The 23,948-nt window shown below is 39.5% G+C and overlaps 1 protein-coding gene across 3 annotated transcripts in view; it reads left to right on the forward strand.

The window, feature by feature from the left end:
• EFHC2 (EF-hand domain containing 2) overlaps nucleotides 1-23,948 on the forward strand; it is a 60,074-nt gene that overhangs the window by 1,916 nt on the left and 34,210 nt on the right. For 2 of the 3 annotated variants that reach the window (XM_035315971.1, XM_035315972.1), the window contains exons 2-7: nucleotides 4,676-4,864; nucleotides 9,063-9,213; nucleotides 16,989-17,212; nucleotides 19,124-19,375; nucleotides 20,935-21,045; nucleotides 21,357-21,495. In XM_035315971.1, coding sequence (XP_035171862.1) covers nucleotides 4,676-4,864; nucleotides 9,063-9,213; nucleotides 16,989-17,212; nucleotides 19,124-19,375; nucleotides 20,935-21,045; nucleotides 21,357-21,495 — 1,066 coding nt within the window. Of the gene's footprint in view, nucleotides 1-4,238; nucleotides 4,395-4,675; nucleotides 4,865-9,062; nucleotides 9,214-16,988; nucleotides 17,213-19,123; nucleotides 19,376-20,934; nucleotides 21,046-21,356; nucleotides 21,496-23,948 lie in introns of those variants that run through there. The other variant, XM_035315970.1, reaches the window with a different exon arrangement.

Genomic DNA, 23,948 nt, shown 5'->3' on the forward strand with positions numbered 1-23,948 from the left:
TTGTTTTTCCCCGTAAATGTAAGTGACTGGCACCTCTTTCCTTCAGCAACTTCCCCAAGACCACTGCTGCTACGGCTCTGTTTAGCTGTGACAAAGTCTAACTGCTCGGGCATCAGCTAATTGGAGTCGAGGGTAATACAGCAAGGTGACAGACGCTTTCAAAATAGCTGGAGTGGTTCCTACGGTAACATAACACCATGTTTCCTCTGTGCTAAACGAAGAGCAGGGATGAAAGTGACGGGCCTAGCACAGCAATGCCGTGTTTGATGGTTGGTTGGGTGGTGGGGGGTGAAGAGTGATTTCTAGCAGAAGGCATCAGAAACCTAAAGTATTTACAGTCCACAAAAAGAGGAAAAGGAACTGCGCCCATTTTTGCAGATCTCTTTGGAAGGCCACCCATCAATTAAACACCTTCACCTCTTTAAATTCCTGTTTGTTGAACAGAAGCCCACAGATCAGCTGCGGTGAGCATTTAAGAGCTGAAGGGAGACCTAGGGACTGTACCTTCTGCCTGCAGAGCCCAGCCAGTACTGAAATGGTGCAATAGTGAGATTTCCAGCCTTGTCCATAGAAGTCACGTGCCTGTTTGTCAGGACAGAAAATCACACATCTTGGTACGTGATAAGAAAAGGAGTCAGTGCACTCAGAGCCTGGGCTGTGGTAGGAACAGCACCACGATGCTATAGTGCTGCTGCTTCTTTTGTTAGTGTTAGTGATGTGCCTGTGGTTGTGAAAGGCAGCTGTCCCTTCTGGTGTCAGGCTGCTCTTCGTGCCTTGCATCAGCAGCTAACGGAGAGGGCTGTATTTTCCTAGGGGTTGGGTTAACCAGGTCCTCGCTGCCCGGCGTGGTTTTGTGCCTGAGTTGGAGATCCCCTTCGGAGAGAGGATTGTTTCCAACAGTTCTGTGTGGTATTTCTCGGAGACTCAGACAATGAGTTTATAGATCTCAGGGGGGAAGTCCGTACTTGAGAGTATCAGTTTCTGCTGCATACTCCAGTGGCGCAGCACAAATTCCCTCTCTCGTTTATTGCAGCAGCTTGGAATCACCCTCAGCTGTGCCAATGCTGCCGTGTCTGGGTTTCCTGCCTTAACTACTTTCTGCTGCTCTGTAATCATCGGTGCCAAAACGGGACATTAGTTTTTATTGACAGCCAGCTTTCCAGTCTCTGTCTCTTCACAGCCCCCATCCCAAACCTTCCTGCAGCTTCCCATCAGGGTTGCATTTTGGCCTCTTTCCTTTATATCCACCTGTTGTCTCCAGGCTGTACCAGCTCCAACAGTAAGAGCAAGCTCCTGGTTCTGCTCCATGCTGCTGCTGTTGGTGCATCTTGTCCTGGGGTGTGTTAGAGGGGCACCACGGACGCTGGGGACAGTGTCTTAAGGCAACCCACCTCTTATGATGCTGCTTACCTCTAAGCAAACTGAAACCTCTGCAGCCAGCTGGGGATGAAACACGGCTGGAAAACCAGTGACTGAATGTGGCTTTCCTCTAAGAACTGAGTGCTAGCTTTGTGAGAGATGCTACTCGTAAATGTTGTGGGAACTTCTGCTACCTGTCCCATCTCTGTCTGCTGGCAACCTATGCTTTCCACAGGGAAAGAGGTCGCATGCATTTCACCAGCACAGTTTGCAGTATTTGTGCTTATTTCCATAGTTTAGCTGAAGCAACCAGGACGCTACCAGCCGTCCTGGGTAGTTCAAAAGTGTCACAGTTCATCCCGACACAGGATTTGAGCTGGACCTCCACGGTGCAGGTGTTGTTCTCAAGGTGGTCATGAAAAATGGATAAGGGGAAGAGCAGCAGAGCGCTGCCAGTGGCTTCAGCCCTAACTCCCTGTGGGACTTGGTTAACAAGCCGTGGCCCCTGAGACAGTGGCTGAGGTGAGAAGTTTCCAGTTGTGTTTGGTTCAGCTGAGACGTGCAGCTCCCTGATGAGATCGCTGCCACTCCGTACCGGAGCAAGATGCAGAGAGCACGAGGCAGTGCTCCCCAGGGGCTGCAGTGGCTGAGTTCGCAAAGCCAAAAGCTGCAGTCAGAGAATCCTGACCTTTGCATTCGTCAGTGTTCAGTGTATCCCCAGTATTTATGTCAGGCTCACCCTGCAGAAGATGGCCAGCTTTGTTCAGCAGATGTACAGCCTGCGTTTGCACAGCAGACACAGTAAAGCTCCTTCCCTGCACTGTCACAGATTTCTTTGAGAAGTCGTTTAGTATTGCCGTGGATGTAATGTGATGTTCTGCCACTGTTTAAGGCTGGATGAGGTCTGAGCTCATTAGCTAAAGTTTCCAAAATGTCATTTTTCTCTTTTGTGATCTTCAATTATAATTACGTTTTTGCTTAAAAGAAATAACTCGTTCAGATTTTTGGAAGAGATTGTTTTGCATATAGATTTAGGTGATGTTCCCAGAGAAGGGTTTTTTATGAGTAGTTCTGGGATTAATGATCTCAAAAATGATCTTTCTGTCAAACCCTAAAAAGTTAGAAGAACTCCACAGAAGATTCTTAATAGGATTGCGGCTGTTGGGCCGCTTATTTTTCATATGAAATCGTGAACTGTGTTGTGATTTCATCGCTAAGTTCTGGAAATTTTCCAGCAGGAGCAAACCTGGATTTCTTTGACACTTTACCGTGCTGTAGCTCGCCAAAACCCAGTAATGGATGAACAGCAAATGCTTCTAGAAGATGCTTTGAGGAAATGAAGAGCTTTCCTCAGGATAACTGCCACCCTTGCTCACTGTACTTTGATAACCATGTCTTTCTCCCTAACTCATGCTTTGGTAGTAGGGGGAAAATAATTAAATACTTGGTGTGCCAAAACGTGGATGTGCTGTATAGAGCCTTCAGTATAAATCAGATGTTTCTGCCCACAAATTTCCCTTTTATAACCCAGCCTGACTCTAGCTATTCCACATTTGGCCTAATACATGCAGAAAGCTCCCTCCCATTCTGACTTCTCCCCAGCTCTTTATCAAATTACCAAGGAACAAAATTAATAATAATAAAAAAAAGGAACAGAATGAGAAAGGGCAGCTCAGTAGTGCCCAAAAGAGAGGGAGAAACCCATCCCAATTGCAAATGTTTTGTAGAGCTGGTGCCTGTCTGGGCCAGTGGGCACCTGTGTTGGGGTCTTCAGGGATGGGTGGGACGACCACCTTCTAATGCCTAAAGCACAGAAGCACAAAATTTTATATCACAGCTCAAAAAATGTGCTGACATTACATATTTTGTTTTGGGCATTATTCCTGCAAATACACAGCTCTTGTTTTAATCTTATTAAATTCTTGGCTTGTGTGGTGCTGCATGGCAGGGGGGCCCACGAGCTGACTGTTTGGTACACAAACAAGTCTCGTTGCATTCATTTTCTCTTTTATTTGTTTACCCTTATTCTTGAGTTATAAAAATGATGTGGTTCAGGAGCTCTTGTTTTGAAGGGTGCTGGCTAGCTCAGCCTTCGTCAGCCTAAGCGAGGTACGGCCATTGATTAATACGGCATTAAAAATAAGTGGTTTTAAAAATAATGTCATTCTTTTGCATGCCACTCTCCTTGCATTTTAAGGAGAAATTAAACGAAGGTAGGGGTTGAGCTTATCGTGCAAAGGGCAGCTCTCCTTCCCGTGCCATTGGATTTAGAGCTCTGCAGGGTGGGCAAACAGCTGAGGTTTTAACCTGCAGTGTGCAGCAGTTTGTATATACGAGTGGTGAGCGTTATGAGCTGTGAGGTTGGGTAGCTGCCTTTCAATTTCCTCACTCTTTTTCATATTGGCAGAATAAAACAAATACTTTGGTCCCTTTCAGATTTTGCTGCTTCACTGCTCGCACCTTTCCCACAGTGTTGCTGTACCGAGTGTGCGTCATGTTATCTTGGAGCACTTCGATGTTGCCACGATGAAAAATGGTGATTTGTCCATTTGTTGTTTCTCTTGGCCAATTTTTGATTCACTTAGTATTTGCTAAGTGAATAGTGTCATTGGATTTTTGATTCAACTTGGTGTTGTCTATGCCTTTTTTGGGAGTACCAGTTTAAATATGTGTGCTATAATTAGCATTGCTCAGTCTTCCAAATACAGCAGGAGAGGCAGTTGGGTCCCTCTGCAGCGTTACCAACATACCTGCTGCTCTGATGATCCTGCTGTCCAGCTTTGGCACCTCCCCAGGGCCTGCTCCGTGCTTGCCCATGGCATCAGTTCTAGTATTCGCTAGCATTTATTTTGCACTCTGCTTTGCGAATGTAAATACGATATTTGATGTAGGTAATGAGAGCAGGCTGCTCTCGGGGTACTCCTGACGCTTTCAGTTTGTCCTCTGGAGGTTTTTCCCCTCTGCCTTTTGCAGAAGATCTTGTGGGTGACTTGCTTCCTTCCACGACATGCCTCAGTCCTTATTACTGGGAACAGGTAGGATAAAACAGCCAATATCATCCTGTTTCTTAGCACGGATGTATTACTGGAATCTTTCTGGTTTGATCTATAAGATGGGCCAGCAAATTTGACCTCTGAAATATATCACTTCACTTGCAGCATTCCGGTTGGTACAGGTTTCTAGACTATTAAAAGTAATTATAGAGAAACTTCTCAGTGATTATCCCCCTTTGTGTAGCTAGATAACTCTAACTCTGATAGACTTAAACAAAACACCCAGATGCTGTTTTCTCTCTTTTCTTCCAAACTTTTGACAGTTAGGGAAAGAAAAGTTCCACAAGTCACAGCACTGGGGTTTCTGCAATAATGTTGCTATGCTGGTCGGAGAAGATAAACCTGGAATAGGAGGTGAACCACTACCTGGACAGAAGCTGAAACCTAAATACAGCGTGTTTCCTGCAGGGATGGGAAGTGATGCTCCTGCTTGGGTAGCATTTGACAAACAGGTACGTACGTACAAACCTGTATCTTCACTTAGAAAGGTGAAATTCAGTCAGTCTTGAGAAGGTTACTTGAGAAGATTACTTTATGCATCCAAAAAAGCTCCTAGTTAAAGAGTGATAACTACTATTTTTCGGTAATATTGATATATTGTGCAATTAATGTAAACATACATCATGCTATAAAGCAACAAAACATTTCGGTATTGGGGTACATCTCATACAGGAGATTATAAAAATAAGGGGGTGGTTATTTTTTGTGTGTGTGTGTAAATGGTGACAGCAAGTAATTAACTGGCAACCTGTTAAGAACGCATGTGCTCCTTTGCCATGTTTTTTTCTTTGCTTTTCAAATAGCCAAACGAGGAAATGTGTAGCTACAAGAATGTAAGGTGGGCCCCTGTCCAGGAGAAAATTTGCATGGGCACACGGGAACCACTAACCACAGCGCAGTGCTCTAGGCTCAGAACTCAGTTATCCAGTCATGTTTGCTTGCTCAAAGTCCTGTTGACATTTGTGTGAACTGTTCACATGTAGGGATATAGGTAGATCCTGTCTGTTATAGGCACAGGAATTTAAAATTAATATATATATGTTTTTATTTTGTAGGTGTGTAGTGACACCTTTGAAGTTAGAGAGTTATCAGATAACTGTGATCTAGGCTGATATGAATTTTGTGACATATTGTCATTAATTTCCATTTCTAAATTTACATTAAATGCTACTTGGCGATGGTTTATTTCTAAAGCAAAAAGCCTACAATCAGAGAAGGAAAAAGATACAGAAGAAGAAGAAATCATTCAGCAGAAATGTTGTATGACAAAATGATTAAGGTATTTAAATATTGGGAAGAATGACTAATGATAATTTTTGTTTTAAAATGAAAGTCATGCAGGTAATTTCAGTACAGTTACGCATTTGCCTCATTGGCAGACCGGAACTATTACAAGAAAATGTAAGCCGGTACAGATGCACATGATTTTCGTTAGCATTGTCTCTGAAGGGCCTAATATTGCTCACCATTTTTTCACCAATATAATATAATTTTTTAAATGAAAATATACAAATAAAAATTTGTATAATGTGCCAAAGTGTTAAGTCCTCAGCCCGTCCTGCACATGCTTTATCTACACCCTTCTTTCAATGGGGAGGTGTGCGCTGGCTTCCTGCAGTAAGGGTTGGCAGGGTTTGGACCCAAGTTTATGACATAAAGGAGACAGTGGGGACCTGCCACTGAACATCAAGCACTGAACTTGGCTGGTGAGATGAGCTAGCTGGCCTTTCTACTCTCCTCATCTAGTCACTGTATTCCTTCCTCCACAGGGCAATCAATACAGGGCAGGAGTTCACCGGTTTGGAATTGGCTCCTGGAGGGCTCATGCCTTTGTATTAATTGTAGACAGTCAAAGGGTACTACCCAACTCATTTAGCCTCCCCTGGTAAGAGCCTTGAATGCGTCTATGCCTGCCAGTTTTACAGTTTGTGACTCAGCAAAGTGGGCCCCATGTAACAGTTTGAACAGATGTTTATCTTTTTAAATGTAGTCTTTTCTTACCCATTTTTCTTTGGTTTTGAGCTTTCAGCAATGTCAGTTTGTTGGAGGAAGGACAGGCATAATACTTCTTATTAAGTGGGTTATGAAATAGTTTTTGCAACTTCATATGCCTAATAGGAAGCAGGTGTAAATTTAATTTCTTCTGCGATTAATTACACACACAAGGCCTCCTGGGCTTGAAAAGATGTTTATAATTTGACTACCACAGGTGCTAGGGAAACCTTGTGCCAACTTTACAATATGCCACAGAGTTTATTCAATATTTGTTACTTTTTATTTTCATGCCCAACTTCAAGTTTTTTAAAAAGTGGGCACTTTGTACATAGCAATATACTACAGATGACACACGAGTTAGGAAGTGTTGAACTTTGACTATTTCTAAAATTAGCTTTGCTTTAAAATGAAAAATAAGTTGTCATCTTTTATGTTTCTTCCTTCACCTCTTCACCCTGCCTATCTGTTTAGATCTACAAAATCGCAGTTGGCTGCTGAATGTATTTCAGTTGTACACTAGCATGCTCATAATGAAGGGTATAAAGAGAATAAAGTTTAAGTGCAAAATAGTTTGTACAAACTCATCCAATGAAGTAAACCACGATTTCACAAGTATACGGTCAGTGAAAGGAATAAATATAGTGTATTTAGGACCTGACTGTGCTGGGAGAGGTGTGCAAACAGACCCTTTCACCTGGCTGGTGTCACGAGACAGAAAAGACCAGTAGCAGAACTAAAAAGAATTAATAATCAGTTAGTTGAACAATGTTTGTCAAATGATTGTAGTAGGACTGGCAAAACTGGGGAGAAGAGGGTACATGCATCCTGTGGTTGAATGGCTTAGCAGCAGCTGGGCAAGAGGTGAAATTCAGCTCCCTGTCATTTGAGCCCCAGGTTGCTCAGACTGGATTACAGTGGTTCCACCAGAGCAATTTCATACCTTCTAAGTCCCCTGGAGTATTCAAGAGATTTACACAGGCCTCCTGGTCCTTCTAGGGTATCAGCCAGGCGCCAGGTAAGACAGCTTGGTCACCACTGATGGCATTATACACCTATGTTTAGACAAAGAGAAGGAAGAAGAGATGATGAAGTTGTTTGCGTTGCCTTTGTTGTATGTCAGTTTTTTGATTTGACATACATTGTTTTATCCATAGTTTTCATCTTTGATACATGAAATGGTGAAATCCACAGTTAAAAATTACATGTGGCCAGAATGAATTTTGTTTATTTTAACCCATTTTGTCTGTAGGTTGTTCAGAATCATGCATATTTTACTACTTATACAAACAATAACCAGTAGAGTCTAGATTCTTTTGTATGATCACACTCAATCAGATGTAAAAGGTAAGGATTGTGGAATTTGATTTTAATTTACATTTTATTTCCCTAATGGTGGAGAAGGAGAGTGCCCCATTGAGAGGTCTGGCTGGAACACAGGGTGGCTGCTGTTCTTGTGCGCTCTTGAGCGAGTCACTAGCTCTGTCTCCCCAGATGTAGAAAAAGAGGTTTTATTTCTCTGTTAGGGTATTCTGAAATCTCTGCCATCAGTATTTATGGAAGTACTTTGAGATTCTCCAAAACGTGCTAAAGAAATACAGACTGATCTTTTCTGTGTCATGTAGGGATCTTGGATGGCTCACCAGGGTTCTAATGTTTTCAAACCCAGGTCTGCTAGATGCTCATTGAAATAGGGAGCAGCTAAGCTGTCTTTTTTCCAGTGCTTCATTTTGTCTAATGAATTAAGAATAAAGGTTGTTGAATTTATTAATCATTACAAAAATGAAGTGTGAATTAGCACTGATTTGACCCAAAAGTTCTGCTGGTGGAAACCTATTTTTTATTAATACTGTCCTGTGTATCCTTACCACAGCAAGCATCCTGGTAGATAATGCACAGCAAAATATATAAACTTCTTACACCTTCCCTTAAACTTGGTCTTGGTGATTGAAGACCATCAATGATGCCAAGAAGTACAAAACTTATGTAATGGTTTGCGCAGTTTGATCTAGGCTCTCCGGATATTAAGGCCACTCAAATAAACCACTGAGCACCTCACCTATGGAGGTTTTTTTCTTACGTTATTGTCATTGCAAGAGACCATGAAGGCTGAATTGTAGAACCGGGTAAATTTCGAAATGCCAGTATTGCACAGCTCTAAGTGACTCCTGAAAAAATATCATTTCTTTCTCATAGTCTTCCGTACCATTCATTAGACAGCTTGCATGATCTGCTTAAAAAGAACTCCCCCTTCTACTTACCTCAATGGTAAAGCCATTACTGTCAGAACGTGCTTTATCTTCCAGCAATTCATTGAATAGAAGTCTAAAATTTTCTTCATGACCTAGGTAGCTCATTGTACTATCAAAAGTGCTTTGTTCAGATTTTCCAAGCAGCCTGCTGATAGTTTTATATTTGATTTATTTCTCTACCGTAGAGTTCTATCTATGCTTAGATGTTGTGATACTATAAATGCCAAGCAAAGAATTTTATGTGATTTAATGTCGATTTCCATTCTTACATTTCTGAGAAATAAATCTACCTCCCGAAATCCATACATCCAGTTAGCTTATAATCTATACAAGTTTATTTTACTGATGCATTTTGCAAAAGCATTGAATATTTTGTTGCTTTGTATGTATTTATTGTTTTTAATAGGTATTGTCTTTTGATGCCTATGTGGAAGAAGAAGTGCCTGACAAAAATCAAGAGCTATATAGAATAAGACACTGTAAAATATACTTCTACCTTGAAGATGATACAATTCAAGTGATTGAACCCCACGTGAAAAATAGTGGCATAACGCAAGGTATGTATTTTTAATATCACCCTTTTTTTCCCCCTTTATATCTTCAGCACAGTCTCGGTCCCTTTTAAGGATACACAACGTGAGTTCTTATACTTAAAATGGGCAGTAACGTGAATGGCTATAATTATCTTCTCTTGTTACGGACCACAATATGAACTTTTTTATTGCCTTAGATTTTGAAGAAGTAAGTTTTATAAGGCAGAATCCGCTCCTACGCACACATACATTTTTTTTTTCTAATGCAGCAGTTAGAAGTCAAATGATAGTTGGTCTTTTATTGATGTAGTGTCACTTCTGAAAAAGTGATTTTTGTTCTAGATTTCCATTCCTGAGCCTGGATCCTCCCATCCTGGCACTGATAATAAGTTCTCTAGCTATATCTTTGTAATTGTTCGTTAGATGCTGCAGGTTTCTCTGCATTTACTGAAAGAGAGCACCTTTTGTGCCTCTGACTGTTGGTTATGATTTAAATGCCCTTGGCTCAGTAATTTTTCCTTGACACCTCCAAGTTAAGATCCTGCCTTGCTTCAGAGTCATATCAATGCACTTGAGCCAGCCTGAGGACTTTTGGAGAAAGGTTTAGTAAGCTGCTTTACTGGGGTATTAATGAAGTTGGTTTACATTAAGAAAATGTGAGCTGGCGGTCAACATCCTGTTGCAGAAGAGGAGCACAGCTGCTGCTTCTTGGTGTTTATGGGTCACTGCCAAAATTAAAAAGTTTTGCAAGGGATGTAGTCCAGATAAGCAGGATGTCTTTGGGATGAGTATCTTGGGATGACTGCGCCTCCCAGTCCCAAAAGATATTCTGTACATTCTGGTGGATTGTTGCACAGCAATTAAAAAATATTAACCTTTTAACTGCCATATTCTTTTCCAAGGTGATCAGGTATGATCAATAAATATACCTATCTACAGTGTAGGACAATATTTGAAAGTGTTATGCTCATCATCACAGGTAAATGTGATGGGATAAAATTGTCTGGGAATCTTATCTTCTTAAACTAGTACTTCAAACCTGGCTTTTCCTCTGTTGATTAGTTCTTCTTGCCAGAAATCTTGCTGGCTGTTCAGTAGGAACTGGTTGTGAATTCAGAGGAACCTCGTCTCCTACTCTTACCCCTACCTGGGTGAGTGCTTTTTCATGACCCAAAGAAAAGCACATTGGATCTCTTCACCTGGGAATTTACAAGACATTTACGCTCCCTGCAGCCATCTGTGAGAGGCTGGAGGCATCCTCAGATGTAGTTTTTCCTTGACTTGTGTGTCGTGGGAGTGGCTGTTTCTGGATTATGTGGCTTAGAACAAATGATCATCAACAAAGGAAGTGCAGTTAACCTAAGAGGCAGAGGTGACGTCTCTGAGAGGGAAGGTGGAAGCCAGGTTCATTAAAGCAGGAAAGCAAATTCAAAGCTGATTGCTTTGAAACTGGCTAAGGGAATGAGTCATTGTCATTGCAGTATGGCTTGTGCAGGCTACTTCTTTGGCTTGATGTTCCTGGCAGTCTAGTCATGTTCCTGTGGTGACAGGAAGGCTACAATTTCCCCCTGTTTTCCTTGGTTGTATCTTGTGTTAATGGCTGTTGAAGTCATCTTTGGTACTGGATCTAAAATGAACTGGATTGTATTAGAAACAGGAACTTTTTGTATTCTGTGCATGGATGTTTTGAAGGCCTCTACAGCTTTGTATGAGCACTTTTTGTGGGATAAATGAGTGTGGGGAAAACTCGAATTGGATGGATTAAAAAGAAATATTCTGGGATCCTAACAGAGCACTTAATTTATTTGTTGCTGGTAGTTGGGCTGTTAAGGAAGCTCAATATATTGATTGTATTTAGGAAGGAAGAGAGATTGTAGATTGAAAGGCCCCAAAACTGTTCTTCATGTGTTTAGACTTCACAGCCGATGAGAAGATCTTGGGCCTATGCTTTGTCATAAGCATCCACATAAATATTCTTCTTACCCTGGAGATAAATGTGATGTAGAGGAGATAGAGGAGAAGAAAAGATGAGATGCCTGTCAGCAAATTCTTTACTCCTATGCACTTGGGTAGTGACTTTATGCTCCATAACTGAAGAACAGGCACAAAATTGTTATCTTAAGGGTAACAAATAATTGTTCTTGAATATATATAAAAGCAGTCTTATAGTGCTTATTTATATAAGTATTTATATACACATATATATGCTTAATCTATAAAGTGCTTTATATGTGTATATATATACATATAGAAAGTGCTTAAACCATTAACTGCTAGTTTAACTCAGTTTTGAATTAAAAATTGGCCCATTGCCTCTTATATCTCTTATATTATTCAAATTCCCTGTCCTGACTATGAATATTTTAAGCCTGAAAGGAACAGAAGCCCAACAGTCTGCATTGTGAGGCTGTTAGGCTGAATCACAAAGGAATGAATCTTGCCCACGATCATATTTTTTTAAAAAAAAAGGTTGTAACAGGAAGAGGAACTGAACTGAGCTGAAGTTCAGGGTCTTAGCCATAATGCTGTCCTCTGCACCTCTGCTGAAATCAAACATTTTGGTTAATTAAAATGCCCGGGTTTTGTAGAGGAGAGTTCAACTGTAGCAGAACTTGGCTTGTTGAAGAAAGTGCAAACTGTGCTGAACAAAAGAGCACAGATGCGGGGATGTGGATGATGAAAAACGTGTGGGAATTTCAAGAGCAGGACAGGCTCAGTCTGTGTGGGCAGTTGGAGAGTTGCAGTGGCAGGAAAGGGGTTGCATAAAGGAGGAAAAGCAGAAAACAGTGATTGAAAAAGCACTGAAGTTTTGTAATTAATCTGCAGAAGATGGTGGGGACCCTGACCTGGATGTATATCCAGGTGGAAAAGCCATAAAAGAGGCAGCTGTTCTCAGGAGTCATCTTGAAGAGTAGATAGAGCAGTGGTGGGGTAGATCAAAGGCACATGGTGGGATAGATCAAAGGTAGGTCTTCACTTACCTGCTTAATGCCTTGAGGCCAGTGTTTTACCAGATCTTGTGCTTTATCCCACACGTGAGAGTTTGATGGTCTGTATGGGTCTCCGTGGGCACGGTTGGATTAGGGAAATGTAGTAGTTTCCTACTGTAATCTCCCCTGTGGTAGTACTTGTTGCTTTGCAGGGAAAAACTTGGAGAGGCTTACAGACTGCAGGAAGATTTGGTGAAGAAACACCTGGCAAAGAAGTTAGAATTTCTAAATTCAATTAGGATTTTACAAAGCTGAAACAAATTGGCTTTAAAAAAAAGGCCAGAAAATGTACTTTTACCAGAGATCAAAATCTCAGAGTGACAAAGTAAATGATGTGTGGGAAACATATTTCAGTGACTTTAAAAAAGAAAAAAAAAAATGCTTTATGGAATTGGCTGCTGTACTTGGACATGGTTTTAGACAGTTAAGGTTGCTACTAAATAACCAAAATTTAAAGTACACGTAATTTTGGAAACTGCCTTGCTATAGTTTGACAAATATTGTGGAAATTATTAGAAGCATTAGAAGAAAACTATAGAAATTTCAAAATGCAAAACACAAAGGAATGCAGAGGCCAACCTGAGCTTGAGAAACCAGAATCAAAGCAAAAAATACCAGGCCAGTCACAGTGCATGAGAACTAAGTAAAGATAAGGGAGTACAGAGTGAGGGAAGGACAGTAAACTCGACCACATAACAAGCTGCACAATGTTTTTCCAGAGTCAGGATGATAATTATTCTCCCAGTATAAAAAGAAATTCTCCCCGTAGAGAGCCAAGCTAGATAGGGTGGTGCAAGCGGTTTGTAGCTCTAATTCCCAGTTAAAAGGACTGTATCTGGCTGATACTGTCTTATCAAAAGGTCATTTCTGTCCCATGGGGTTAACTGAAGCTTCCAGTGCAACCCAGGCCTTGAGAGCTGGAGCACAGCGGAGCAGCTGGCTGGTTTCCCCAAGGTCAGCCAGCTGAAAAAGAGAGTGGGGCTGCCTGCTGGCGAGGCTCCCAAGGCTGGCTGGCTGAAGAGGAAAGCACAGTCAGGAAAGCGAAGTTGCAGTCAGCTTCTCCAATAGAACTGATTATCTAAGAGTTGGAGACCTCCCCCGAGACCTTGAAATAATTGTGATTTTGCCATATTTGATGGTGGCCAAAGCTTGACCTTGCTGCGTTCTGAAGTGAGTGAATAAGTGAATTAAGAAGCCCCCTTGTCTCTTGGGGTGAACTCTTTATGTTGCAGGAATGGTGGTGGCTGCTTCTCCTTTCTGTGCAAGCAGAGAATGTGCAAAATCCAGGTGTTACCCATTTCTCTCCTCTCTGATGCACTCCTAAGTAGTGCAGAGGGAGTCAGTAAACTGTGCTGAGGAAATTCTTGATACTGCTTTATTTCTTCCGCAGAGCAGTGCAGCAGCAGAAGCCAAAACCATTTGGTGCCCAGCTGCATGAACTAACCCATAGTCAGAAGTCCTTCACTACTATTAAAGTCTCCTTAAGCTGCTACAGTAGTTGCCAAATAATCAGAAACCCTGAGAAAAGAGAAGATAAAAATAGTGACGTGGAAACTTGATGGCACTGCCATTGTCAGAGAGAAGCAATACACTAACTCCCTTTACAAGAACACAGCAAAGAAAAGCTTTGCCCTTACTTACCAGATACAGATATTTAAAATCCTGGTTGGTAGTGCAGTGGGACAGCCTGATCAAGAAATTGACAGAAGACAAATGAAACATCAAGAATATCCATCCCTTCTCAGCAACAGGATTGTTGCAGGTGCACAGATCCTCCTCTGATTTCTAGCACAGTTCTATAAGCAGAAAAGTAATTATTTTCCAGAAGGGACAACTTAAAAAATGCTGAGACCTAACCTGAGCTGATCACATTTTATTAAATTCCACGTTCAACAATATAAAATACCTTCTCCACATGTGTAGATCAGGCACAGTGATACCAAGTAAAAATGAAGGAGTGCTAGGCTTGATATTATCTGTACAAGACATTTCACATTAGGAAAGAAATTCTTATCCCCTCAGAACAAAATGGGCACGTGTATTGTAGTTTGAAAAGTGATATGAAAAGCTAGCTGAAGGCTTATTTACCACTTCTGAGGTGAATATACCCTCAGAAAGCACCTCCTATCGGAAAATTGTTAACCATTATATTGTAATTAAAAAGATGATTCAACAGCATTTGTGTTAATGTGGAGGGCTGTTCTAATTCAGCACATTATCTGTTGAGTTTTGTAGGAGCAGCCCAAGGATTAGACAAAATTAGGTAACGTATTTTCAAAATACATGGTTTTGTTAATGGTAGTGTTATACAGTGTCGCATCATATTAAATGTGTTAATTGCCATCTTTTCTAACTAATATTTCTGTGAAGATGCATCTTAAATGTATGTATGTTTAAGCAGATAGAAGCTCACATTTATTTTACAGTCAAAGGTCAATAACAAGAATGTCGGATTTGGTACACGTGAAACATCAAGCTGCTGAGAGCAGCTCTTAAATAAGTATTTTAACGGGGATATAAAGCAAATTTTCTTTGTTGCCCCCTCCTTTTCCTCACACTCACAAAAAAAAAAAGAAAAGAAAAGAGTTAGTCTAATTATAAGAGTTATATTACAGGAGTCTACTCATTATAAGAGTTAGAATGTAACAAACAACTCTGATAATACTTCATACAGATTAGTCCCTAGGGAAATAAAGTGAACAATAAAGAATTTCCATGGGCTAACTCAGGAATGAGGCCACTCAAACACCAAGCAAAAATACACAGCAATATATTTCTTCCTCCTCCTCTACCTCTCTTTATCCCCCCTCCACTCCCACTTACCCTCAAAACAAAAAAAGCAATGCTGGAGAATCATCAAAGGGGACTCAGTGGGAAGCACTACCAGATGCACAGCTGAAGGGCACTGGAAAGAGATCCAGTTCTGTAATGAGAGCTAATGAGAAAGACCTTTCAGATAATTGTGTCTAATAAACTATTGTCGTGGTAGGTTAGTATGGGAACTATTTTTAGTTTTGGAATTTTTGTGTGTTTGCTGCAGTTGTTTTAAAGTTGCACCTTTTATAATTACTGTAATTTGAAAGTTGTTAGGAACCTATGGTGGCAAGGGATTATTCTAATAGCATGGCTTGGTGGTTTCTGCATGCTTTTAGCCAGTGGGTACAGTGGGTATCTGCATTATAAAGCTGTTGTTAGAGGGACATCTAAGTTGGTAAGCACAGCAAAGGTGCTGTGTTTGAAGACTGGACCATCTTTTTATTCTCTGTGTTATTTTCACACAACTATACTAATGTACTGATGTGGCAAAGCTTTCACTGTTGTCCTCTTCATTCTCTCATAGTGAAAAAAACAGTAGCCCCAGCTTTGACAATCTGCAGTTCTTCGTGAATTCTAACTTCACTCAGAATAAATCATAGCTTGTCGTATGTGCAGCTGCATAGCTTTCCTTTAATGTGTGTATTACATATTTGTTTGAACTACTGAGGCTGTAGCTTACGGGTTATTTTTGAAATACTTGTGGTGTCTCAGAATCACTGAATGGTTGAGGTTGGAAGGGACCTCTTAAGATTATCTGGTCCAACCTCCCTGCTCAAAGCTTTGTCAGCTAGAGAATGTTGTCCAGAGCCATGTCCAGTTGGGTTTTCAATATGTCCAAGGATGGAGACTCCACAACCTCTTTGGGAAGCCTATTGCAGTATTTGTCCACCCTCACAATAAAAAAGCATTTCTTTGTGCTTGGATGAAATGTCAGATCTTTTAATTTGCGCATACTGCTTCTTGTCCTGTCTCTAGGCACCACTGAGAAGAACTTGGCTCTGTCTTCTTCATTCCCTCAATTCATGTATTTATAGGTGTTGCTGAGATCCCCCCGAGCTTTCACTGCTCCAGGGTAAACAGTCCCAGCTCTCGCAGCCTTTCCTCAGAGGAAAGATGCTCCAGTCCCTTCATTATCAGCAATGAGTACTTTTGAAGCATTAACCAATTCATCGATGTGAGTTTTCAGCTCATAGACTTGTAGCAGTTTCCTTCTCTTTTAATGTGGTGAATACAAACAAATGCCATGTGCACAGAGTAACAGTGCTTCCTTTCATTTAAATATTCTAAAGAAAACAAATGTATGCTAACTTCAACAAAGTTAAAATCTTTCTTTCTCTTTCTTTTTTATTCTACTTTTTTTTTCTCCACTTTTTAAGGAAGCTTGTTTGAATGCCCCTGTCTCCAAGCTTGATAGTTCAGACCTTTTCCCTTAGTAGGCCAGTTTTTTCTCTACCCTTATGTACGACTCTTCTCACCATGCAGGGTGTACAGACAAATCTTGTCTGTCCCATATGCTCCTGCCACATTTGTTTTGCAGAACCTCTTTTTTTAAAAAGAAAAAGAAAAAGAAAAATAATTGTACTAATGAGTACTGGAGACTGCTTTTCAGTAAAAGTGAAAAACATCTCTTTTTTAATGATAGCAAAGTTTTTGCTGTTGGAAGAAGTACTGACCTGTTACATTTGTTCCAACAAATAGTTTTTTTTTTCTCCTGTAGTTCTGTGTTTGTTTCAGAAGGTGGTAACTTCCTGTATTAACTTAGGTCGAGTGCTGGAAGTTGAGGTTCTAGAAAGGGATCAATGCAATGTAGTGTAGTTATTAAAATAGGATCGTCCTACCTCGTAGTTCCTTTGCTGAATGAAGGATAACTTTGTTTGTCCCATATGGCTTCATCTGCTTTGGTCATATCAGCATAGGAAATCAGCAAGTGTGTGAAACAATCATCAGAGCAAAGGATATTCATTCTATAAATGTCTTGTAATTGTTGTACAGGAACTATTGTTCGACGTCACCGGATTCCTCTTCCACCTCCTAACGAAGATGAGTTCTATACTATAGATCATTTCAATATCAACACAGAAGTAATCTTTTATGCCCAAAGATACAAGATTACCGATTGTGACCAGTTCACAAAGAATTTCCTGAGGAAGATGGGATTTAGATTGAATCCTCCAGCAGATCGTCCAGATGACCCATATACCAAAGAGCGGCAAAAGGTCAGATGAGGCTGTAATGGTAGTAACGGTGAATATGTGATTTTAATAAGAGTGCTGTTGCTATTAGTAATATAAAATATTTCTCTAATGGCAAATAGAAAGGATGTAGAGGTAGCTATTTCCACGTAATGAATCACAAGAAAGTACTTGCTTTTTAAAATTCCATTATATGGCTCATTGTGCTAATATAGTGAAGGCCCAAATATAACTAGTTTCTGCCTGACGTGTTCACACTCTTTTTGAAATAGAAAAAAAGAAATGGTAAAAATAAAATAATCTTTGCCTCGTGTATGTACATCAGTCTGATAAAACTGGTGTAGCTTCTTGTCTGTCATAACAAAACAAAACAAAAATAAAACACACACACAAAAACAGAATTTAAGTTGTCCTTAAGTTGTGTGTATAGTATAGCTGAAAAATGTTAAATTTACCATCTACATAAGATGAATTATTTTCAGCCTTAAATATATGAATCGGGTTAGTTAAAATCAATGTTGATCTGTGTTTTCTCATGTAGCCTCAGACTTTAACCAGCAGTATTGACTAGGCATAGCACTGTCATGGATTTTTATGTGTTACTTGATGTCTACTATAGATAAATGACTTTCATCTGTAAACACTGGGTGGTGGCTCAGTGAAAATAAATGCTGCATAATAAAGAAAATGCATCAAATAAATGATCTTTGAGCTGGGATGGCAATCCTTATTCTCACAGGATATCTGCTGAAAATAAAAATTGTATTGCTACAGATTCTGCGACTACAGTATTTCCTTAAGCATGTAAAACTCTGTGACCTTTTTTGGACAGAACTCCCCAAGAGTCAACACTCATTGCATAATTAAAAAATAAAATAAAATAGGGTGGAAATGGTACTCTCTAGCCACTTGAAAACGGAGATTTAAGGATATTCCTGAACTAGTTTGGTTAGGATGCTGAACTAACTTAAATGAGCACTTGAGCTGCTCTCCTTTTTGGCTGAATTTGTCAGTGCCAGCTGCTGGGGATACAAACAGTATTAAACTCAAAAGAAAAAATCAAACTCTTACATGTTCTACTTACAATTTTGCTTGAGCTGAATTAATGACAACAAACAAGTGTTTAAAGGGAGATACAATTGGAGTTGTGGTTCAAGCACATCTCTGGCTTCCTGCAGACTCATTTACTTGGTCTCTTCATATGTCATCTTGCATCTCTACCCCATGTCATCAACTTTTTTTGCATGTGTAAAGCAAATTCTTCTGCCACATAGAACCTAATACTCTGCAGCTTTTATTTTATTTTATACATGTGAGTTTTTATTTGAATAAAAGCTCTTCCCACTTTTATGTGTATGCATAATACAAAATGCATACCTCCTCCCAAAATCCCCATCATTCAGCTGCTGGATGCTATATGGATTCCTCTTTGCAGGGCTTAGGGCCTTTTTTCCAGGAATAGTAGGGAAAGTATTATTATTATTTTTAGGGGATAATGACAGTGCCTTTTGCTTTTGTTTTTCTTCATTAATATGAGGGCAGATGGCACTGAATTTTCCTCCTGACTTTTTAGGACTGTTGGTGAATGTAACCAGTTGGGTTATTGTAACCAGTCTAGCCTAGTACACTGAAAGCAACAAATACTCTATACCAAAAATAACTTAACAATTCCCTGATCTAAGGGACCTTACTGCAAGGAAAATATGGGTCGAAACCAATCCAAAATTGTTCTCATTCATTTTTAGGGGTCACAACAACCCTGTGAATAGTTCTTTGCTAATGGCATAAATAATTTCATGTCTTGTAATTGTATGGTTTTATTTGAAAATCCAAAAAGAATGTCCAAAGATCAGATAGTACCATGCAGTTTGGTATCTTCTCTTTAAGAGCAAGTCATTAAAAAGGTGTTTTTCTTGATTTCTCCTTCATCTGCAGATTCTTGATAGTATGAACCCTTTGCGCCCTTATGAGCGCATTGACACTTTGAAACAATTCCTGGAGCATGATGGACATGTTTTACGTTTTTTCTGTGTGTGGGATGACCCAGAATCCATGTTTCATGACCCACGGGAACTGGTTCTGCACTATTACTTGTCTGATGATACAATTGATATAAAAGAAATTACACCAGTAAATTCAGGTCGGGATGCAGTTCCACTTTTTCTCAGACGAGATAAACTTCCAAAGGTAAGGAATGAAAAATTAATCTCATTTCATTTTTTTTCCCTAACAAAGAGATATTAAATGCCTTTTTCTTGAAAATCCTGCACTAGGATTGTAATTATATTTAGAAACTATTATAAGAACATAAATCATAATTGAATGATTTAGTTTTTATGCAATATTCATATAACTTTAAGGAATGGAAAAAATTAAGTTTACGCTTGTCATGCTTAAATTAAAAGGAGATAGAATTTAGGTAGAAAGATATCCTACTATTTCCTTTCTCCCATATTAGCGTCTTAATGTAAATGCACTAATAAAGCTATGTAGTAAAGTAAGTTTGGAAAATTAATTAATATTGGTAGATAAACTAAAATAAAACTGAGATGAATTCAGATTTGATTCATGGGACTTACATTTGGAACTTTTGGAAAATTCCAGTTTAAGTATTCAGTAATATTACTTCTTTTTAGCAAATCTAGAGTGATTTCTTAAATTTGAATTCGTAAATTTGGGACCTTATGGAAAGCTAGTTAAAGTCAGTAAGAATTCATGAAGAGGATTTGTCAGGCATTAATCAGGTGCTTATCAGCAAAGGCTCATCTCAGGGAAATCTTCAAGGGGTTTGAGTCCTGTGTAACTTATTATGATTATAAAGTTAATGAGCTGGATACACTTCTGTGACACTCAAGACAGATTCCGATGACAGAGTAAAGTCAACCTACAGATGGAGTAAAACACCATGTAATCTTTTCCCTCCTGTCCTAATATTTGTAATTTATCTATGAAGCCTTGGGTATATGAGAGACTTTACAGTAAAAAACTAACAACAAAACACACTGTTCTAAGTGCATCCTGCATTCTGAGATGCTGATTTAGCAATGACTGTGCTGACAGACCCCTTGTACTACTAGGGAAGTGCACATTTCAGTTTTAAGTGCTGGCTTCTTCCTCTGAATTCAGTGACAATTTTGAGAAGAACAGCAGCCAAAAGTTGTGGTGTCATGGAAGGTGCTAAGACTAAATAAACCACTTTGGTTACCTTGCCTCAGCAGCTTTCTCACCCTTTAAAAAGCATGTAGTTTACTTGTTTAATGTTTGATAGTGTTGGTAAAAATAGCTATTGCAATTTTGAAGCTTACAATAGAAACAAACAAAAAATAACTTTTATCCCAGTAGAATCATGCTGACTTGAATCCCCCGTGTTCAGCCCAGGAGGACTGGCCCTGAGTGTTTTCTTGGCATGCTTTTGTTATTATTACCAGTCAAAATAGTAGCCTTTAGAGCAGATGTTGACAAGGATGTGCTACTTTGGGTGTGCTAATCTCTGCTTTCTGTTTGCTTCCAAGAAATAAGAAAACTTTACTCTTGGATGTGCAGTGAGATCCTGAATGCTTCTGTTTACCTACACGCAGGGTTTTAGGTTCAGTGGCATAAAGTTACCTCAGAATTTACTAAAAATTGTCCCATAAAAACACTATAATAACAGTCAATCTATAAAAACACTGCTAGTTCCAAAGTTACTGTGTTCTCTTTCTTCACTGTTAACTGCATTTCTTAACAGACGGTCTCCTTTCTTGCAGTATGCTCCAACCGGGTTGTATCAGCCAGGCACAATCACCGCTCGCACTGTTCTCAACGTGTTTGGAAATTTAGTGGGAAACAGAGGCCGTTACATTCTGGACAATCGCAAGGTCAGATATTATTGCATGCCTCAAGCAGCTGAATGTCCTTGTAGTAGTTTTTGTAACTTCTGTTGTTGTTATCCTCTACAACAAGGAGAGTTGTTTATAAAATAGCGTTGACATTGGAGAGTAGCTCAAATCAAAACTACTGAGGTTTAATGTGCCTTGCTTGTGAAGGTGAGGTACCTGTAGTGCAAATGAAGTATGAAGGTTATATTTTTATATTGTAAATCACGCACACTAAATGACCTGGATTTTAAGAAAGGTTGTATGATTCTGCGTTTGTAGAGTTGCTATATAAATGTTCCCAATTTTATTAGACAGGAGCAGTGCATCAGGAATTTTACAAAGACAGTGACCTGAAAATAGGGGAAGTAATTAATGTTTGGGGAAGGAAGATATTACTCTGTGATTGTGATGAATTCACTAAAGATTATTACAGAACAAAGTATGGAATCGGTAAGTAGTGACACTTATCCTTTCCTTACGAGCATTTTTATACCTCTGAGTTTGACAGAACTGTCTTTGAATTTTATTACTGACAAAACTTGTTCATTAAAACCTTTAGCAATAACAATCTGTTGTAGGCTATGAACAGCAAAGCGGTAATTTTGCAGGTGATCCAGAAGGGCTTTCTTACATGTTACTCTGCTGAGAAACAACACATAATGTACGTGTTCTGTTCCTAACTGCCTCTATTTTAAAACTAGAATGACAAAATAGTTATATGAATAGACTGCCATTTCTTCTTCTCTACTTCCCCCTCCCATTCCAATAGCCATGTTTGCAGTCAGAAGATAATAAAGAACATGAGGTGAGTGGGTGAGTAGGCTCAATTATTCCCCATTATACTATGTTTCATTTTATATGGATGTCAGAATCGTCACATAATAAGATTTCCTGACACAACAGTAGCAGTCTATCACATTATTGTTTTTTACAGTGTTGTTTTATGTATTCTGAACCATTAGAGTTCTTATTCTGTGAGGTTTCAGTGCTGAATTCTGGAAGCATTTAGCAAGTATGTCCATAATGGAAAATCATTTTGGAAATGTGTAACAATAGGGTCTTTCGCTTATCTGTATCTGAATTCCCTCAGTCAGACTTGCTAATGGTTCTATTATAGACATCTTCCTGCAAAAATAACTTACTTAATTTCTGGCAGTTTATTCATTCAATAAATACAGCTAAGTGTCTGACTGTTCAGAGATGATTGAAATAATCCTACTGTGGTCTTTCTCTGACATTGAGAAACAAAATACCTGGGTAGACTATTTCTTTTCCCTTGACTTATGATCTGATAGAATGCAGTGTTTAGATCAGAGCCTCTTTGCTGCATTGAGGGAATTAAATAATGTAGTGCTGCCATTGCAATGCTAAATTTCATAACTGGCAAAACATGTTTCATAACTTTTTAAATAATAGCTTGGAATGTCTGTGCCAAAATAAATCTCTTCATACACTAGCCAGTGTGTGAAGAAGCCACGTTCAATAACCATAGTATTATCTATAATAACAATGAGTCTAACTCTGGAGATGCAAAACAGGGGCTTCTTGCATTGTAATTTTTTCAGCCAAGACCGCTGCCTCTGTTTGGCAGCAGTATCCTCTGTCTGAGTGAAATATCCTGGAACAGTGAATGGGGATTTCTTATTCACAGCAGAGTGATAAATGAAATGCAGCTGACCATTCTGTATCAACCAAACAGTGCTACCACGTGTTACACAAACCCAAAGGCCCTTCCTCTGCTATAATGCTGGCTCATGAGTTACTGGTTATGGCTCTGGATATTAAAGTTAGGTGCTTTGCAAGTGAGTAGAAGTCAGAAGTTGCTGATGTGAAGAGTTATGGAAAATTAGGACTGTAGGTGATCTTGTCCTTTCCCTTTGTTCTGAGGCAGGACAGTGTATATACATAGACAGTCACTGACTGATATTTGTATAGGCTTTTATCAACAGCCTCCAGCGGGGGAGATTTATCTGCCTCCTGAGGTATCTTGTCTTAAATCCATAGTTAGAAAAGCTGCTTAATAGCTACTCTGAAGCTGGTTTGTGTAAACCGAGAGAGTAACTTTTTTGCCTTACCTTTGCTGGACATGGAGAACAACTGATCAATATCCTCTTTTATGAAAACCTTGTACATATTTTATCTGTTCCAATACACCATCCCAGGCTGCTTGGGGAAACCCAATTCTTTCAGTATCTCCATAGTCCTTTCGTCTTTTTCTGTGATCGATTTTTTCTCAGTTCTCCTTCCAGAGTTTCTGTTTCCTCAACATGTGACATAAAAAGACATGCACTAGCTGAGACTTTCAGAAAACTGAGTAGTGTTTTGCACATAACTTTAAAGATATATGGTGGCAGAGAGTGTGGCTAACAACAACAACAAAAAAATCAGTCTTGATGATGCCTGTCGTGTTCACAGGAAATACACACTTTCTAAGAGCTAAGAGATTCTCATATTTTTCTGTGAAATTATTTCCCGTTTTCCCCATCAGGATTAAAGAAAATGTTGGTATGGTTTTTTAGTTAGTAGGGTCTGGAAGTGGAATCAGGGTAGTTTTTTGTCTTAGAAGCAGTTAGGTTTCAAAGGAAAAGGGGATGGCATGGCGTTTTATTTTATTCTTAGTGTGTTACCAATTTTGTTTGCTTCCGGTGGACATACAAGGTACTCTCAGTGGGCTTGATCCCACAAAGTGCCCAGCATTCTGCCCCAGTCCAATTAAACACTGAAACGTACTTAATTGCAGTTTGAATCTGGAGAGACCATTTACTTGGGTAAGAGTAAGCAAGTGGATAAATGAGTTCTTACATCAAGGCGCAGTTCTCAGCACCTCACAGCATCAGTCCAGCTGTTTGTTATTGTGTTTTCACATTACTCCCCTTCAATTTATACTCTTCTGCCAAAGTCAT

The sequence above is a fragment of the Oxyura jamaicensis genome, chromosome 1 (genome assembly GCF_011077185.1).
Source record: "Oxyura jamaicensis isolate SHBP4307 breed ruddy duck chromosome 1, BPBGC_Ojam_1.0, whole genome shotgun sequence".
Lineage (NCBI taxonomy): Eukaryota > Metazoa > Chordata > Aves > Anseriformes > Anatidae > Oxyura > Oxyura jamaicensis.